At 45.0% G+C, this 20,607-nt stretch overlaps 1 protein-coding gene across 9 annotated transcripts in view; it reads right to left on the bottom strand.

Moving 5' to 3' along the window:
- The window catches only part of LOC121015561 (Fc receptor-like protein 2), a 149,912-nt gene that overhangs the window by 28,044 nt on the left and 101,261 nt on the right, over positions 1–20,607 (bottom strand). For 4 of the 9 annotated variants that reach the window (XM_040452521.1, XM_040452527.1, XM_040452525.1 and 1 more), the window contains exon 1: positions 8,144–8,337. The exons of 4 other annotated variants lie outside the window; for them this stretch is intronic. In XM_040452521.1, the coding sequence (XP_040308455.1) occupies positions 8,144–8,285 (142 nt within the window). In that variant the 5' untranslated portion in view covers positions 8,286–8,337. Of the gene's footprint in view, positions 1–8,143; positions 8,338–20,607 lie in introns of those variants that run through there. One more of the 9 variants, XM_040452526.1, reaches the window with a different exon arrangement.

Below are 20,607 nucleotides of genomic sequence, written 5' to 3'. Positions count from 1 at the left end.
AAGAAAAATGACACGAGCGAGATGATGGAATAGGAGTTCTCCAACCTGTGTTTCCCACAGAAGCAAGTATTTGGCAGCCATCCATAGATAAAAGCGGGGAAGCTTTGGGACCTGGGTAGGAGATTGCACAATCCCATTGGAGCCCAAGACCAAGGAGGATCACTTTGAAAAGGCGGGCACATGCCCTGGCAGAAGACTCACTGACTGTGAGCCCAGCTGCAGACCTAGAGCTGCCTCGTCTTTCTGGGGACTCAAATCTGGTCTCATTTGTTCATGGTCTTGCATCTAGATCCTACTGCCGAGAGACTCGAGAGGAACCATCCCCTTCTATGCCCCAGCATCATGGCCTGCTGAGCTCAGACCCAACTGTTGTTGCCAAAGTAGTCCTGTGACCCCAGCTCCAGTGCCAGTCTGCTGCAGTCTACAGGCAGTCTTGGCCATCTAGGAATCAGCCTAACTCAGTGGGAGAGTACTCAAGGACCCAGCAGAAATGAGATCCGTTCATACCCCTGGCAATGGAACCGCCAACTGCGGACCCAGCAACAGCCGTGAAACCCAGCTCCAGCTCTGTTCAACCATATCTTGGAGGCAGCCTTATAACCCCAGGGAGGCTGCAGAAGGTATTTACCTTCCAAAACCAGTCTCTGAAGGTATCAGCTCTTCTAAATAGAGACACCAATGCAGAGTTGCACTGATCATGAAAAGTCAGGCAAATATGACAACATCAGTGGAAACTAATAAAGCTCCAGCAACTGACCCTAAAGAAAAGGAGATTCATGAACTATTTGACACAGAACTCAAAATAATAGTCTTAAGGAAGCTCGGTGAGCTATAAGGACACAACTAAATGAAATCAGGAAAACGATACACAAACCAAATGAGAAGTTTAACAAATAGAAAACATGAAAAAGAATCAAACAGGAATCTTGGCACTAAAGAATACAGTGACCAAACTGAAAAATTCAGTAGCGGCAACAGCATAATTGGTCACTTAGGAGAAAGAATGAGCAAATTTGAAGACAGGCTGTTTGAAATTACCCAGTTAGAAGAAAAAGAAAAAATGAAAAAGTGAACAAAGCTTCGGTGACTTCTGGGAAAACAATAAGTGAATCAATGTACCTATTACTGAAGTCCCAGAAGGAGCAGAGAACAAGAAGAGAAAGATTATTATTTAAAAAAAAATTTTTTTTTTCAACGTTTATTTATTTTTGGGACAGAGAGAGACAGAGCATGAACGGGGGAGGGGCAGAGAGAGAGGGAGACACAGAATCGGAAGCAGGCTCCAGGCTCTGAGCCATCAGCCCAGAGCCCGACGTGGGGCTCGAACTCCCGGACCGCGAGATCACGAGATCCCGCGAGATCGCGAGATCGTGACCTGGCTGAAGTCAGACGCTCAACCGACTGCGCCACCCAGGCGCCCCGAAGAGAAAGATTATTTAAAGAAATAACGACCAAGAACTTCCCAAACCTGGGGAGGGAAATCTATATCTAGGTTCATGGCTCCCAAATAACCCCTAACAGGCTGAACATCAAAAGGTCTAAACTGAAGCACGTTATACTCAAATTCTCAAAAGTCAAAGACGAGGAGAATTTTGAAATCAGTAAGAGAAAAACAATGCATCAAAGAGTCTCATACAAAGAACCCCCTGTAAAATTTATAGTGGATTTCTTTAGCAATATCGTAGGCCAGGGTAGAGTGGGGTCATATATTCGAAACACTGAAAGGAAAAAAAAACAACAAACCACTGCCAGTCGAAATACTATACCCAGCAAAATGAAGGAGAGAGAAAGACTTTCCAAGACAGGGGCTCCTGGGCGGCTCAGCTGGTTAATCATCTGACTTCTGCTCAGGTGATGATCTTGCAGTTTGTGAGTTTGAGCCCTGCGTTGGGCTCTACACTGACAACTCAGAGCCTACTTGGGATTCTCTGTCTCCCTTTCTCTCTCTGCCCCTCCCCCATTCATGCTCTTTCTCTCAAAAATAAATAACATTAAAAAAAAAAAACTTTCTGAGACAAAAGCTGGGGGGAATTCACCACCATTAGACTTGCCTTATGAGAAAAGCAAAAGAGTTCCTCAAGGGCACTAAAGCAAGGACATTAATTAGGAACATAAAAACACACACTCCCTGGTGAAGGTAAATGTATAGTCCAATTCAGAATCCTCTAAATATGGTACCTTAGTGCATTCAGTCTGCTATGACAACAATACCATCGTGGGTGGCTTATAAACAAGAGAACTGTATTTCTCACAGCTCTGGAGGCTGGAAAGTCCAGTATTAAGGCACCAGCAGATCCATCTCTGGTGAGGGCCTGCTTTGTCATAGACAGCCATCTTCTCATGTAATGCGGCAGAAGGGTGACAGAGCTCTCTATGCTCTCTTTTATAAGGGTACTAATCTCATTGCCTTGCAGAGCCCTAAAGACTTAATCACCTCTCCAGACCTCACCATCTCCTAAAACTACCACCTGACAGGTCAGAATTTTAACATATGAATATTTGGGGATGCATATATTCAGACGATAGCATACTGTGTAGTGATATATAATCACTTTTAACTGTAGCATAAATTAAAAAAGACAAACGTATTACAAATGACGATAGCTACAGTCATTTGTTAATGTATGCAGAATATAAAAACAAGGAGATTGTGACATTAATAACTAAACGTGGGGAGGGAGAAGAAAAAGTGTAGAGTTTTTATATGTGATAGAAATAGATTTCTTAGCTTAATTGACTGTTATGTTTAATATAAGCCTCACAAAGAAAAAAATCAGAAGGAAATCACAAAGAGAAAAAAAAAAAACCTATAGTAGATAACACAAAAGAAGTTAAAGCATACCACTACAAAAAAATCATCAGATCACAAAGGAAGATAGTAGGAGAAGGAAAAAAAAAAAAGGAACTACAAAATAGTGGGAAAACAATGAACAAAATGGCAATAGTAAGTCCTTACCCATCAACAACTGCCTTTAATGTAAAAGGATTAAATTTTCCAATAAAAAACGTGGGATATCTGAATGAATAAAAAAATCCAACCGTATGCTGCCTACAAGAGATTCATTTTACATTTAAGGGCACACATGGGCTCAAAGTAAAAGGATGGAAAATATATTCCATGCAAATGGTAACTGAAAGAGACCAGGAGCAACTCTACTTGTATCAGACAAAATAGATTTTAAGTCAAAAATTGTAACAAGAGACAAAGAAAGTTACTATACAGGGGTAAAGTGGAATTAGGAGGATATGCAACCATAAACGTACATGCACCCCATATGAAAGCACCTAAACGTAGAAGACAAGAGAACTGAAATAAGGAATAGTAACAATACAATAGTAGTAAGGGCCTTAATACCCCATTTTCAACAATGCGTAGATCATTCATTTTCAACAATGCGTAGATCATTCAGACAGGAATTCAATAAGGAAATGGCAGGCTTGTACAAGATTCTAAACCGAAGAGTTTGCATATCTAACATGTACACCTGATGGATGTATACAGAACATTCTATCCTACAGTAGCAGAACACACATTCTTCTCAGGTGGTCACGAAACATTCTCCAGCACAGATTATGTATTAGGTTATAAAACAAGTCTCAAATTTGAGAGGATTGAGTTTTCTGACCACAATGGTATGAAACTAGCAATCGTTCACAGGATGAGACTGGAAAATTCACAAATAACGGAAGCGAAGCAACATACTCTTGAACAATCAATGGGTCAAAGGAAAAATCTAAAGGGAAATCAGAAATTATCTTGAGTGAAATAAAAATGGAAACACATTGTAAAACCTATGGGATATAGCAAAGCAATTCTGAGAAAGAAGTTGATAGTCATAAATTCCTACTTCAAGAAAAAGATAAAGCTCTCAAATAAAAAAAAAAACCCTAAAATAAAAAAAACCCCTAACTTTATACCTTGAGAAGGCCAAAGTTGGCAGAAGAAAGGAAATAATAAAATTAGAAAAGAAATAAATAGAAGATAGAAAATAGAAAAGAAAACAAAACTAAGAGCTGTGTTTTCAAAAGATAAAGTAAATTGACAAACCTTTAGGTAGACTAAGAAAAAGGGAAGACTCAAAATCAGAAGTGAGAGGAGGCATTGCAACTGATAGCACAGAGATATTTTTAAAAAGACAACTATGAACAGTATATCCCAACAAATTGAATAACTTAGAAGAAATCAATAAAGTTCTAGAAACATGCAATCTACCAAGACTGGATGGATCTTGAAGAGATAGAAAATCTGAACAGACCGATAACAAGTAAGGATATTTAATTGTTAATCAACCCCTCGCCCCCCAACAAAGAAGTCAGATGACTTCACTGGTGAGTTCTACTAAACACTTAAAGAATTAACTCCAAACCATTTCAAGGGCTTCCAAAAAAATGAAGAGGAGAGAACATACTTGCAAACACACTTTGTGAGGTCAGCCAAATAAGCATTCTACAGGAAAACAAAATTACAGGCCAATATCTCTGATATACATAGAATTAAAACAATCCTAAAATGGAATACTAGCAAACAGAAGGAACATGTGAGATTTGCCCCTGGGATGATTCAATGTATGCAGTGCAATAAAGTTGATACACTACATTAACAGAATGGATGTTAAAAATCATCAGATCATCTAGGGGCGCCTGGGTGGCTCAGTCGGTTAAACATCTGGCTTCTGATCAGGTCATGATCTCACCTGAGCAGATGAGGTTCCTGAGTTCAAGCACCGTGCTGGGCTCTGTGCTGACAGCTTGGAGCCTGGAACCCGCGTCGATTCTATGTCTCCCTCTCTCTCTCTGCCCCTCCCCCACGCCTGCTCTGTCTCAGTCTCTCAAAAATAAATGTTAAAAAATTATTTTGAAAATCATAGGATCATCTCAATAGATGTATAAAAAGCACTTCACAAAATTCAACACGTTTTCATGATTAAAAAAAAAAAACTCTCAACAAATTATGTCTAGAAGGAAAGTATCTCAACGTAGTAAAAGCCATAAGAGATGAACCTATAAGTAACATCACAGTTAATGGTGAAAAGCTAAAAGCTTTTCCTTTCAGTTCAGGAAAAAGGCAAGAATGCCCACTCTTGCCACTTACATTCGGTATAGTCCTGGAAGTCCTAGCCAGAATCATTAGGCAAGAAAAAGAAATAAAAGATGTCCAAACCAGAAAGGAAGAAGTAAAACGGTCTCTGTTTGCAGATGGTTATCTTATATGTAGAAAACCCTCAAGACTCCACGGAAATACTGTTAGAACTGATAAGCAATTCAGTACAGTGGCAAGACACACAGTCAATGTACAGAAAGAAGTTACATTTCCGTATACTAGCAACAAACTACTTGAAAAAACAGGAAGACAATCCCACTGCCATTAGCATCAACAAGAATAGAATATTTAGGACTGAATTTAACCAAGGAATCGAAGAATCTCTATACTGAAAACTATAAGACATTGAAAGAAATGAAAGAAAACACAAATAAATATAAAGACATCCTGTGTTTACGGCTTGGGACAATTAATATGTTAAAACACCACATTATCGAAACGATCTACAGATCTGATGCAATCCCTCTCAAAATTCCAATGGCATTTTTCACAGAAATAGAAGAAAGGATCCTAAAATTCATGTGAAGCCACAAAAGATACTGAGAGTCAATGCAATACTGAACAAAAACAAAACCCGAGACCTACTCCTTTTTTTTTTTTTAAATTTTTTTTTTCAACGTTTATTTATTTTTGGGACAGAGAGAGACAGAGCATGAACGGGGGAGGGGCAGAGAGAGAGGGAGACACAGAATCGGAAACAGGCTCCAGGCTCTGAGCCATCAGCCCAGAGCCTGACGCGGGGCTCGAACTCACAGACCGCGAGATCGTGACCTGGCTGAAGTCGGACGCTCAACCGACTGCGCCACCCAGGCGCCCCGAGACCTACTCCTTGACTTAAAACATATTACAAAGATATAGTCATCCCAACTGGCACAAAAGCAGACATATAGAGCAATGGAACAGAATCAAGGACCCAGAAATAAATCCACACATTTACAGCTGACTGACCTTCAACAAAAGTGCTAAGAACACACAATGGGGAAAGAATAGTCTCTTTTGTATACCGTGCTGTTTTTATTTGTACAAAAATAACTCTAAGTATATTAATGACTTACATGTAAGACCCCAAACTGTGAAGCTGCTAGAAGAAAACATAGGTAGGAAGCTTCTTGACATTGGTCTGGGACACAATTTTTCAGATATGACCCCAAAAGCACTTGGGAACAAAAGCAGAATAGACAAATGGGGTTGCGTCTAAGTAAAAAGCTTTTGCACAGCAAAGGAAACCATCAACTGCATGAAGAGGTAACCTATGGAATGGGAGAAAGTATTTGTAAGTCATGATTCTGATAAGGAGTTAGTATCTACAATGTATAAGGAACTCTAACAAATCAATAAGAAAACAAATAGCCTCACTGAAAAACAGGTAAAGACCTGAACAGATATTCTCAATAGAAGACATACAAATGGCCAGTAAGTACATGAAAAGATGCTCGATGTCAGTCATCAGGGAAATGCAAATCAAAACCACAATGAGATATCACATCACACCTGTCAGAGTGGTTATTATCATGAAGACAAAAGATAACAAGCATTGGTTAGGAAGTGGAGAAAAGAAAACCCTTGTGCAGTGTTGGTGAGAATGCACTTGGTATAGCCATTATGCAAAACAGTATGGAAATTCCTTAAACAATTCAAAATAAAACTATCATACGATCCAGCAATCCCATTTCTGGATATATATCCAAAGGAAATGATACCAGTACCTTTAAAAAAATCTCTGTCCTTAAGTTTATTTATTTTGAGAGAGAAAGAGAGAGTGGGGGAGGGGCAGAGAGGGAGAGGGTGCTTCACCTCCTGAGCCACCCAGGTGGCCCGGAAATGTTACCAGTATCTTGAAGAGACACCTCCGTTCATTCCCACGTTCACTGCCACATTCTTTGCAATAGCCAGGATGCGGAAACATTCTAAGTTTCCATACCAAGGAGTATGGAAGTCTACCAACCAAGGAATGGATAAAGGAAATAGGACATATATGTATATATATGATGGAGTATTATGCAGCCTCAAAAAAGAAGGAAATCTTGCCATTGTAACAGCATGGATGGATCTGGAGGACACAACGCTAAGTGACACAAGCCAGACCCAGAAAGACGGATGCTGTGTGACCTCACTTTCACGTGGAGTCCAAAAAAGTTGGAACTCACAGAAGCAGAGAATAAAATGGTATTTCCCAGCTGGTGGGGGAGCCAGGGGGGTGTGGATCCAAGGAAATGAACTTTCACTTACGAGATAAATAAATCCTGGAGACCTAATGCACACCACGGGGACCATAGTTAATAAGAACAGACACTCGAAATTGGCAGGGAGAGTAGATCCTGACAGTTCTTACCACACACGCGCACAAAAGGTGAAGTGAAAAGATAGAAATGTTAATTAGCTCAATTGTGGTGGTGATTTTAATAATAGATGTATGTCAAAACATCATCTTTTGCATCTTAAACATGTACAGTTTTTATTTGCCAATTATACTTCAGTCAGCACTGGGGGAAAGAATGTCAGGTGCCCCAGGCTTTCCCCGAGCCTCACTGCCTTCCCTCTGGGGCCCTGCTGTCCCGCTCCCCCTGTGATCTTTATCTGCCCATCACTGCCGGGGTGTGCCATGGTGTAGGGGAAGGAGACATCGTCGTGTTAGAGACCGTGCCCTTCCGTGCCCAGGACCAGGGTCTGGGCTGGTCATACAAGCAATAGATGATCTCCTTTGCAGAGAAACAAGGAAGGTCTCCTCTGAATCAGGCAATAGGAACAAGCAAACAATACATTTTCTGGACTTCATGAAGTAAGATTTATCGCAGAAAAACAACGAATAGATCCTTCACCGTGTGGTCACGGGGTTTCCTTCTCCGTAAGGGTGAAGGTTTATCCCAGCTCCCTCCACTGCTTCAGACTCAAGGGAGAAACCCCTGAGCTGGATGGGGAGTCCCGAGAACAGTCTCCCCTTGCAGGAGAGAACGTCTGAGCCCCATGAAAGGGCCAGCCCTGGGGTGGAGAGAAAGGCTGTCCCCGTCCCACCTTGGGCCCGCGTTGGGCACTTGTACTCACCCAGGACCAGCACTGACACCCACAGAAGCATGAAGGCCTGGCCTGCCCTGGGATGAGGCCAGATGAGGGCTTTTCTCAGGAGTAACAGGGCTGGTTTTGATTCTTGAGAAGCACAGCTCCACAGCAGCCCCGAGGAGCTCATCTGAGAAAGTTCTTTTTCGAAGAGCAGGTCGTGCTAGTGAATTAGAAAGAAGGAAGTGGCACTACCCTTCTTTAACTGAGAATCAGAATGTCCTGCCCTATGACCAAGGTGAGAAAATAAATTCTAGGCTTAAAAAAACACACACACACGGCTCCGTGACCCCACATCTCTAAGGCTGGGAAATTACCTTAAGGGAAGTATGTGCAGATTGTCTAAGAGAATGTTTACAGCGGTGTCGTTCATAACTGCCCAAAACACTGAAAGCACGTGAAAGGTCATGAACACGGGACCGTGGATGAAGATTCTGTACATCTCTGCGGCGAGATGCAGTGCAGTCGTTACGAATGAGATCAGCCCCCATGGAGAGGCGTGCAGCACCCTGGTGAGTGGGAAGAGAGAGCCCAGGAGTGGGTTGGTACTCGTAATATCGTCCCAGTGGGGTAGATGTGACAAACAGAACACGTGTGTGCAAGCTGATACAAATACGCTGTTTTTTTTTTTTTTCCTGGAAAGTATGCCTAAGATAGTAGTTGTGTTGATAAGAACTGTGGATGGAAAGGAAATACTTCATTTTATGGCTTTCTTTACTGTTTTTTTTTTTTCTTTAAATGTTTGTTTATTTTGAGAGAGAGCGTGAGCCAATGGGGGAGGGGCAGAGAGAGAGGAGTGAGAGGATCCCAAGCAGGCTCTGCTCTGTCAGCACGGAGCCCAACGTGGGGCTCGATCCCACCAACCGTGACACCATGACCTGAGTCGAAATCAAGAGTCGGGTGCCACCCAGGCGTCCCCATAAACAACCACTATGTTAATAATTAGTGACAAATACTGTGTTGGTGCGTTGCTTTGATAACTTGCAAAAGCCAAGCTTCCATCCTGGCATACTGGTCAACAAAGATCCCTAGGACATTAGTAGCATGAGGACTGCCACTTTCTTCCTTTCAAGTAGTGTTTCTCACCTTTTTTCTCCCCCTGGGCCCACACCTCGGTCCTCCTAAGGGGACGTTTAATTTCACGCGGACAAATGCATATCCCGTTGCATACATGATGCTCCCCTGACCTGCGGGGCTGGGAGGCAGGAGAAGCATCATAAGGGTAAACAGAGTTTAACCCACGGCAGCCCAGCAGGACCTCAACGCGAGCCAGGAGCCTTCCCAGGCTTTTGGGCACAAACAGCGTCGACATGTATATTCTTGGACGGGTCTCCCGGTGCGCGCGTGCGCACACATTTCTACCGGGTACACCCCGAGGAGTGGAGTCTGCGGCTCCTAAGGCTTGCGTATATTTTGAGAAGGCACCGCTAAATTGCCTTCCAAGGTGGTTGTGCTAATGCACACCCCATCAACCTGTGTGTGTGAGTTCTCGTCCCTCTAAAATCCTTGCCGATCGATACTGGTATTCTACACAGTCTTGTAAATTTTAGCCCTTCTTCTGGGATGATCTCAGTGTGGTTTCAATTGTTGTGTCCCTGATGAATTTTGCAACTGAGCATGTTTCATATTTAATTGGCAATTTAGATATTCTTTTTAATGTGAAATCTCTTTTCCAATCTTTCTCCCTTTTTCTAATTTTTCAGTCTTTCTCATTCTGTGTTGTGGGGCTTTTAAAGCTGGATATGGATCCTTTTTCCAGGTAATGTGTTGCGAATGTCTTTCCCTGTCTCTGTCACACTTTGATAGAGCCTTTGACAAATCCCTGCTGTAACTCTGGTGGTCCATTTAGCAGTCTCTTCCTTTATGGTCAGAGCTTTATCTGTCCCTTCCAGGAAATGTTGTCTACTCCAAGCTCTTGAAACTATTCTCCCAAGTTATTTTCTAGAAACTTGATTTCTTTTACTTTTACTTTGTATCCATAGTATCATTGGAATTGACTTCTATGTATAAGCAAGGGTTCATATTCACTTACAGATGGCCACTTTGCCTGGGTCTCAAATTTATTGAAAATCCAAGCTTTCCACAGCACCATGCAATTTCACCTCCTTGTAAGACAAACAGCCATGCGGGTCTGCTTCTGGAAACTCTGTTCTCGTCCAGTTGTCTGTTTATTCTCATACCAGAACCACAGTGTCCTAATTGTTGCCTTTTTCTTTTTAACTTGAGAGAGAGAGAGAGAGAGAGGAGAGAGAGAGAGAGAGAGAGAGAGAGAGAGAGAGATACAGAGCAAGAGCACGTGCATGCGTGAGAGCACGGGAGCGGGGGAAAGGGCAGAGGGAGAGAGAGAATCTCAAGCAGGCTCCTCGCTCAGTGCAGAGCCCAACGTGGGGCTTGGTCCCACAGCCCTGGAATCATGACCTGAGCCAAAACCAGGAGTCAGTAACTTTCTTGTAGAAGTTACATTTTTTTGTTAGGCTTATTCCTAAATAGTTGTATGTATTTTTCGTGTTATTGTAAGTGATATCATTAAAAGCTTTCTCTAAATATTTATTGTCGGTATATAGATACAGCTTTTTTTTTTCTGATTTTCTGTCAATTACTAAGAGAATTATGTTAAAGTTTCCCTCTATAATTGTGAATTTGCCTATTTCTTCTTTAATTTCTTGTTTTTTTTTTTTTTGTTTTATAATTTGAAGTTGTTTTATGGGTGCATATACATTTAAAATTACTTATTTATTTATGTAATTATGTAATTTATTTATATTTATGTATGTTATTTATAATTTATATCTATTTATAAATTTATATAATTATAATTATTTCTTTCTGGTAGTTTGACTCACCGCTCTTAAATGTCTGTATATGTTTCTAACCTGAGAACCCATTGGCGGGGGCCCATCTACCTTTGGACCTGATTTAGATGATTGAATCTGAATCTGATAACCCTATCCTGTGATTGGATGAGTCTTTGGGGGTCTCTGGAGGTGGTGAGCTTATTTTTCGTGTAAGAAGGACGTAAATATTTGTGGCTAGAGTGCAGACTGCCTCCTAAGAAGCAGTTCTTGTAGATGTATGTACCTCACCCTCTTCCCATCAGAAGTTCCTTCTATATCCTTCACACTTGAATCTAGCCACCCAGTAGAACGTGGCAGACGTAGAGCTGAGCACATTTTGAGTCTGGCCCTTTGGAGACGTGGCAGGGTTTGTTTTTATCTTGGAGCCCTGAACCACCGAGTATGAAGTCTGACTGCCCTACTGGACAGTCCCATCAAGGGGAGCTGCTCCAGCCTCCCAGACCAGGCCCCAGACATGTGGATTAGGCCATCTTTTTTTAAGAATTTGTTTATTATGTTTATTTATTTTGAGGGAAAGAGACAGAGTGTGAGTGGGGGAGGTGCAGAGAGAGAGGGAGACACAGAACCCGAAGCAGGCTCCAGGCTCCGGGCTCTGAGCTGTCAGCACAGAGCCTGACGTGGGGCTCAAACCCACGAACCTCAAGATCATGACCTGAGCCGAAGTCAGACGCTCAACCGACTGAGCCACTCAGGCACCCCAGGAATACTCTTTTAGTCATCAAGTAATAATTCATTTATCCCTAATACTTCCTTTGTCTTCAAGTTTATTCTTGTGATTAGATCAAGCTTGTTAATCATGTCACTCAAATCTGCATACTTACTAATTTTAGTCTGCCTCAGCTTCTGCGTTTTGTGCATGTATAATTTTACCTTATTCTTTCCAATTCTTATGTTTTATTTCTCTTGGCCATTATTCAGAGAGTGCAGGCACAAAGTCGTGAAGCCCGTGTCATCTTACCCCTTTGGGGTTTCTTGGTGACCGAGTGTCTGCTCCTGACTCATATTGGTTGTGGAACTTGAGTTAAAAATGAACTTTTATGGTACGGTGTAGGGAATATAGTTATTGATGTTACAAAAATCTAGCTATGAAACTGTCTTGAACTGATGTTTTTTTATAAGAGTGTTCTTTAGCGATGGTCTAAATTTCAACCATGATACCTTATCTGTTCAGACTTTCTTCCCTAACTCAGGACAGTTTTTATTTTTAGTTATTTTCCCTGGTTTTTATTTGCTAGTATTTATTTATTTTTAATCTCAAAATAACCAGCTCTTGAGTTTAATTACAGTTCTTTGTTTTGTAATTTATAAATTTTTACTTTTCGTAGATTTTTTGTTTTCTTCAAAGTATTAAATGAAATGTTTAATTTTTTTCCTCTTTAGCCATATGAATATTCATGGCTCTGGATTTTTTTGTGTGTGTGCTTTGGCCATATTTTGTAAGTTCTGATACAGTCTTTTCATTATAACGCGTTCTAGGTAGTTTACAATTTCAGTTTTGATTTTGTCTTTGAAACAAGAATTTTTAGAGTTTTCAAATATCTAGATGGTAGATTTTTCTTCTTCTCTTTTCGCTATTATTAATGACGTTTCGTTCATCATTTCATTGTAATCCAAAAATATGGTGTGTGTATATCCTACTTTCTGGAATTTATTGAGATTTTCTGTGACCTAATATGGTCGTTGTTATTGTTAGTTGTTAAGTATTCCATGGGGCTTTGAGAAGAATGTATATTCTTTATCTTCAGGACAGAAAGTTCTACATATATTTAGTATAACCAGCTGGTTAAATATGTTAAGTAGAGGGGCGCCTGGGTGGCGCAGTCGGTTAAGCGTCCGACTTCAGCCAGGTCACGATCTCGCGGTCTGTGAGTTCGAGCCCCGCGTCGGGCTCTGGGCTGGTGGCTCAGAACCTGGAGCCTGTTTCCGATTCTGTGTCTCCCTCTCTCTCTGCCCCTCCCCCATTCATGCTCTGTCTCTCTCTGTCCCAAAAATAAATAAACGTTGAAAAAAAATTAAAAAAAAATATGTTAAGTAGATATTCAGTGTTCTCATGTAATACTTTTGGTTGATTTATAAATTGTAAAATTATGTGATTTGATATATGGAAAGTTGTGGTCAATCTTATGTTTTTCATCATTATATACTGCCCTTCTTTTGGTCCAATTAAATACCTTTTTTTTTTTTTTTTTTTTTTTAGCTTGAATTAGATTTGTCTGAAATTAATGTCAAGATTCCTGTCCCTATTTGTCTGGTATGCTTTTTTATTTTTTGTTTTTTTTAATGTTTTATTTATTTTTGAGAGAGAGAGAGAGAGAGAGAGAGAGAGCATGAGCAGGGGAGGAGCAGAGAGAGAGGGAGACACAGAATCTGAAGCAGGCTCCAGGTTCTGAGCTGTCAGCACAGAGCCCGACCTGGGGCTCGAACTCACGGACTGTGAGATCATGAGCTGAAGTCGGACACTCCACCAATGGAGCCACCCAGGCACCCCTGTCTGGTATGCTTTTTAGCATCAATTCACTTTACCTTTTAGGTCGCTTTGTTTTAGAACGATTTCTCACATATAATATATGCAAAAACCTATTGGGTTTCATTTTTAGATCCCAAATGTATCTATTGCCTTTGTAACATTTATTTATCACCTATGCATTCATATGACAACTGTGTTGGTCTTAATCCTGTCACTTAATTTTGTGTTACCAAACTTTCTCTTCTAATTGCTTTATTTTCTTTCGATCCCTCGTCAGTATTTTCTTTTACGGTCGTATTACATTGCTTATACTTCAAAGAGTGTATAGTGTCTTTTCAGTTCTCTTAGTGGCTAGCTGTGCAACTCTAGTGTTCTTAATGCTTTTTTTCTTGATTAGACTCCATTTATTTTCTGATAAAAAAGAAAGAGACCAGCTCACTTTTACCTCCTGCCATGTTTTCTTCCCTTTCACCTCCTGATGAGTAATAATAGAACTTCCACATTCTCTAAAGTTAGAACACTTATGCCGAGTCCTACAACCATAGTTCTCCCACTTGAGGAACGTTGGTGCCGTGTTTGCGTGGGCTCGAGAGTCCCCTCCGACTCTGGTTCTTTGTCTTCAGGGCTCCACGGTGCCACCGTCACCGAGCTCTTGCACGTTAGAAAGAATTTGTCTTGTCTTTGTTCTGAAGATGACTGGGTCTAAAATTCTTGGGCTAAACGTGCCTCTCTTGCAGCACCAGCCGTCGTCGTGGGGCGTGGGGCGCGGCTGTGGCTGCGTTCCCCGTGACTCACCCTTGACCTCTGAAGTGGCGTAACTTCGTCAGAATGTGTCGGATGCTCCCTTCCATCACGTCCACCTGCGTTTACTCTGTTGGCTTTGCTCAGTGTGCCACGAATGGCTGCGTGGGCTCTTCTGCGTAGCACTCGTACCACTGTCTTCCCAGAATAACTTTAGCCTTTTGATTCTTTCCTATTTTAGTTTGCGGAGTTTTCTCGAATCTGCCTTCAGTGCTCGGTGCGTCGTAGCAGTTTCTCATCTTTCCTGTTTCCTAACGTAGCTCGTTTTCCTCTTCCCTTTCCAAACGTTGTTAATTTACCTGCAGTCTTGTTTCTTTGATTTTTCACTCGCAATAAGTCTATTACATTAAAAAAAGAGAGCTTTTAAACAAACTCCTCTGATATCACGGGGAAGACAGTATCTGATTCCCCCCCCCTTGGACTCAGAGGTCTGGCTTTTCTTCCGCCGTGCGTGCCTTTTCCCCAAATTGCTCTCGTACAGACGGTGAGCCCCGCGCCGGTGACATTGTCACGCGGCTTATCTCTGCACGGGGCTCAGGCTCCCCGAGCCGAAGAACAGGGCGTCAAAGGATCGGGGATGTGAGTCGGGCCGCGGACGGCTTGCGCTGAGCCGTGCTGCCGCAGGGTGTTTTTCTGCCCGTCTCCGCCACGGCCTCTGTCTTGGGGGCAAAGAGGAGGCCTTCCTGTATGTCACGGGATTTCTGCGAGACGGGTCAGCAGGCTTCCGTCCAGCGGACAGCGTTTGCACCGGCAGAGTCGCCCGCCGTCTCCTCCTGTGTCCCGGGCTGCTTCATCCGGGCCTGCCGTCCCAGGCCTGGAGAGCCTCCGGGGGGCTTCTGCAGCCCCCACACTCCCCAAACCTGGCCTTCAGAGCAAGGGGTTAGTTACTTCCTGAAGCTTTGGACCTTGCCGCCAGCTTTTGGAGAAGCTGCAGCTCTTCCCAGAGGCGTGTGTAGGAGCCTGTGTTCACTGTCGCCTTCTTTCTTCCCCTGCTTTGGTTTCACATTTGAGTTTCACTGTGGTTAAGAGCCGTCCTTCACCGTTTGGCACTTGGCATTGTGGCTTTTCAAAAGTTTCATCAGAGGTGCAGCTTTTTCGTTCTCTTTGTCATTTGTGGCTGGTCTCAGAGAGTAAAGCGCGCTCGATACGCTTTTATTCTGAACTGAACGAGATCCCATATGTTGGACGCTTTACCGTACGTCGCACCAGGTACTCTGCGTACATTAGCTGGTTTAATCTTCGCGTCGACTCTGACGCGTGTGGATCGGTGAATAACGCAGGCCAAGTTTATCAGGCAGGCAGTATGATCCTGATTTTCTAGGTGAGGAAAACGGAGGCTCAAAGACATGAAGTGCCTTAATTTCAAGTGCCTTGTGAGGCCAGAGACTCAGAGCAGCCAGGACTAGGACCCACATCTGTCTGAGCATGAGCCTGACAACTTCAGTAAAGAGATTCACCAGCCACTGACATGGGAGCAGGCAGCCAGGTCCGACACTGCTAAAGCCAGACGCGGTCAAATGACTCTCAAGAGCAATTAAGCGCCTGTTCTGGGTCCCTGATGGCAGGAAATGGAAACCCGGTGTTCTGCAGTTTATAAATAAGCATTGTGCTATTTATATGTGTATATGTGCCACTGCCCTGCTTACACGCACATCAAAGCCAGAGGTTTGTGGAGGGCCAGAGAAGCAGGTGTCCTGGGAAGGGGGCTTAAGCACACTCGTCTTGTGGTCCTTCAGGGCTCTGTCAGTCCCTCTGGGAAAGGGGTGGAATCTCCAGGGTGCTCCGTGGAGGCAGCCACGAGAAAAGGTGGGCAAAAATCTGCACAAAAGGAGGATTTAATTGCTTGTTTTAAAAAAGTGTTTTCAATGTTTACTTTGTTTTTGAGAGACACAGAGAGGCAGAGCGTAAGCAGGGGAGGGGCAGAGAGAGAGAGGGAGAGGGAGACACAGAATCGGAAGCAGGCTCCAGGCTCCGAGCTGTCAGCACAGAGCCCGACGCGGGGCTCGAACCTATAAGCTATGAGATCATGACCTGAGCTGAAGTCTGATGCTTAACCCACTGAGTCACCCTGGCGCCCCAGGAGGATTTAATTTCTTAAATGGTACATCTGCTCGTCTTCCTGAGGGGACACCTGACAGGCCATGTTTTGTGAGGACGGGGGGCGGGGGGGGGGTGACGGGCACAGGCTCTGTCACTTACCAGCTGCAGGACCTTGAACAAATTATTAAACCCGAGACCAGGTTTCCTCGTCTTTAGAAACAGAGACAACGATGCCCATCTCACTGGGTCGGCAAAGTGTCAAGGCCCAGACCTGCTGGCCCCTGGTGCCCCTCCAGCTCCCTCCCCTGCAACACTTCCACCAAATTGCCGTCACTTGTGGTAACGAATGCTTATTAAACATTGCCGAGTGAATACATACATGTTTAATAACTGCTTGGGAGTATAATTTTCGGTGATAAAATTCACTTGTTTTTATCACCACAATCGAAGTTTTAAAAATTTCCATCGCCCCAAATAGAAACTCGTCGCCCATTTGCACTTTCCACTCCCACCCACAAGCCCAGGACACAGATTACTCAGTTACTTTCTTCCTCCGGAGTCTCGTCTGTTCCGACCGCGGGCGCCTACTCGGCGTGGACTCACACTCTATGCGCTCTTCTGTGGCTGGCTCATTGCGCTTTGTGTGAGGTCCTGGGGCTCGTCCTGGGGCTCAGCCCCGTGACAGCGGGTGTCGGTATTCTGTGGGTGGATGTTCTGTGGTTTCGATCTTGGCTTGGGTACCAGGGTGTATTAAGAATCTGCTGGAGTATTTCAGTTTCCTTTAGGGTGCTGCCCACTCCAGCCTCAGTTTGATGAACACGCACGGTAGCCAGAGACGGCCGTCTGCCATCCGACTTTCCGGGCTTTGGAAGCAAACCACCCGTGCCTTTGGGTCAACTTTGCACACTTGCTACTCTTTTCTTGACCGCGTGCGGAGGGGATATTAGCTCAGGTTAGCCTGGCCCTCAACTCCTGTCCTTAAATGCTGCCCATTCTTTTTGCGTGCGGTGGCTTTGGCGCCCTGCACAGGGCTCCGGGGGACAGACGCTCCCCCGCCTTCCGGCCTGTTGCGAGTTCTGAAGCCACGCCCACTTGTCCCACGTAATTCAACCCCTGGACGCCCTGCGTCAGCCCGTCTCCGTGGATTTTTATTTCTTGTCAATTCCCTAATTTGCCTGGTTATATTTAGAAAAAAATAATAACCGAGGCAGGCACCCATCAGTAGGTTTGCCGAGCCAATCTCTGCCCGTCTTGGGGACATGCCAAGGTGAATCTCACCCAGAGTCTTCGCACACAGAGCCTTCTTCCCTCCGTGCTTCCTTTCCAGCTTCACCCTCTCAACTCTGGTTCTCAGCCTGCGAGGAGGCTGCCGTGTGGGAGGCAGGGGGTTGCCTGAGTTGGGCAAACGTGGAGCCAGATCCCAGCCCTGCCACTTACCATCTGGGTGACTTTGGGCAAGTGGCAAGGTGTGAGCCCTGGCTTCCTCAGGTATGAAGCAGGTGTTACGTCTCCTTGCGGCCCAGTTGTCAGGACTGGAGAAGATGTTCCCAAAGTCTATGCTGCCAGCACAGAGGGCAGAGAGGTCATGAGCCCATCACCCTGACCTCTGACCCCGGGCCTTCTTTCTGCTCACGCAGTCACTGCACCCACAGGCCGCTGTCGGCCTGGGCATCTGGGGGCAATTGCCATCTTACCCCAGGACTAACATACTTATGAATGCAACAGTGGTTCAAATCGTTAACGAAGGACTTAGAACAAGAGGGGCGCCTGGGTGGCTCAGTGGGTTCAGGTCATGATCTCACAGTTCGTGAGTTCAGGCCCCGCGTCGGGCTCGGTGCCGATGGTGCTGAGCCTGCTTGGGATTCTCTCTTTGTCCCTCCCTCTCTGCCCCTTCTTGTGCACGCTCTCTCTCTCTCTCTCAAAACAAACAAACAAACAAACAAACAAACAAACAAACTCAGAACAAGAGACCTAGAACTTGTTTGGGGCCTGTTTGATCCTAGAAGGTCGGTTCTCAGTCGGTGATGGCCTCTGAGCAGTGCCCCTCGACATGAAGCCTCAGGCTGCCGCTGGCCTCATGAGGATGCTCGGCCCAGCACTCGGGAAGGCCCTGAACTTGGCTGAATGCTCTGCCGCCATCCTGAAGGTCCTGATAATTTTATCTCCGGACTTGTGTTCTGAAGTCTGATGGGGCCGTGAAGTCAGCGCCAGGGCAGGAGAAGGGCCTGCGGTCGGCGGACCTGCCTTCCTCGCTGCGGCATCCACACCGGGAATGCTGGTGAGCACAGGACTCCCGGCGGGCCCGCAGGCATGGGGGTTCAGCGGGACTCAAAGTGAGTGAAAAGCAAGCATGTTACGTCGATGACTGGCAGCCCCGAGAAGCCGCACTTTCCACGTGAACCAGAACTTGCTTGAACGTAGGAAGAGGGCGGGTGTGTCCTGAGTGAGTAACCTGAACAGCCAAGGAAATGCACCATGCTCCTCCCGACGGCGCCTCCCCAAGTTAGCTGATGGCCTAGGCTAGGGCAGCAGGAAGGGAAGAGGAAGGCGGGGCAGTGTGCAGCCCGCTCCTTTCCAGACCCTCCTTTCCAGCTTCCCAGAGGCAGGCTGTGTCGGCGGGAGGTGCACGTATGAAGGGATCCACGCAAAACGTTGAGAGATTTTTGCCGCATTTCCACTCCTCTCACAGCATCGGCTACTAGGTGTATGCTGTCTGATCCCCGTGATCCCACGGATGCAGGAGAAGCTCTTAGTTTGCAGTTACGCTATATATAAAGATGAACAGTAAAATCCATGCGAATCATTTCCAACGTTATTTTTTTCTCTCCGTAGAAGGACTAAGAATTAAGTAGCAAAAAACATCTTGGCAAGTTGAGGCAGAGACCGTGGAAAGAAGGAAGAAGCTTTATGTTTCTGTATTTTGAACACTTTTTTTCCCCTTGCTTTTTGAACAAGGCGCCTTGCGTTTCTCTTTCTCACTGGGCCTGGAAAGGTAGGCGCGTCCCTGCCTCGAACACTGCTCTCCTGTGTGAGGTCCTGGGCAGCCCCCGGCCCTCGGCGAAGGGGGCCCCTGTGCAGGTGAGCTCACTTCCTTTCGTAATGAAAACTCTCATTTTTTACACCAGAAACGAACAGAAGCCAACTGGCTCAAGGCCTTCCCCTTCCCCTCCAGCTCATGTAAATTTTTGAGGTGTTATTTTTCCGTGCCTCTGGGAAGTCCAAAGACCCAACATGCTTTTGCATAAACATAAATGATATATTTATCTTGGGGTTCCTCTTTCTGAAACTCTTGAAGTGACATTTGGCTGGGGGCTGTTTTACCCTTTTATCTCGAGTTCATGCTCAGCCTTAACAGATTTTATTAAATGTAATAAACAAGAAACCGGGATGGAGCTGACGTGAGCCGAAGGCGATGACGTGCACAGTAGGGTCGTCCGATGTACAGCGGGATGGGGCACAGAGACTATCTAGGTAAACTTTCTAACTTGGCTCAAGTGTGAAAGCAAGGAATTGTCAAAAGCGCTCACAATTAAGAAAAAAAAAAAAAAAAAGTTTAGGCCCAGGGGAGAAGAAACCACCATTGTGAACCTCAAAGTTTCCAGAAGTCTTGGGGGGGGCAGCAAACATGGAAAGTTACATCCTGGCACGTGAATCGGGACACTGAGGGGAACGGGTGGGACCGTGTGTGCGTGGCAGCCCGTGTCCATCCAAGGTACCGTCGCCCCTGGTTCCCTGGTTACAGTAGCCGCTTGATTTTGGAGCTCTTCCGGCAGCCGCAGCCGCGGAGGCCCTGGGATCTCGAGTCAGCTGTGGGGGCAGGGGCTGCTCTCTTGCAGGGCCGGGGGGAGTTGCTCCTGGAGGCTCAGCCCTAGAGGCTCGATCTCCAGCCTTCCCCTCCGCGTCCGACATTAAATCCCTTTCTTCATAAAGCAGCCGTGGGGGATTCTGCCGTGGCCGCGGAACCCTGACTAATGGAGCGGTCGGCACAGAAAATGGGGTGTCGGTGGCTTGCTCCGTTGACTCCAGCCAGGATGCTCGTTTGTTTCCAGTGATGCAGACACGGCTCGCTCATCTCTCCCGGTCCCGTGACCCAAAGTCCTGGTCAGCCACGGGATTCCGATCACCATCCTGGCCTTGCTTCCTGCCGTAGGAGCCGCGTCTTCGTGGGTCTCCACCGCCCTGAACCCGCCGTAATCAGGGAGCCCGCTTCGGAAGCAGGGTCATCACCTGTGTCCAGGGCCCATTTCTAGTATGCTTTTCAAAGAGGCTTGGACTTTTTTTTTTTTTTT

This window comes from Herpailurus yagouaroundi, unplaced genomic scaffold (genome assembly GCF_014898765.1).
Source record: "Herpailurus yagouaroundi ecotype Mexico unplaced genomic scaffold, PumYag 207, whole genome shotgun sequence".
Taxonomy (NCBI): domain Eukaryota; kingdom Metazoa; phylum Chordata; class Mammalia; order Carnivora; family Felidae; genus Herpailurus; species Herpailurus yagouaroundi.
This window is presented reverse-complemented; position numbering and strand designations above follow the sequence as displayed.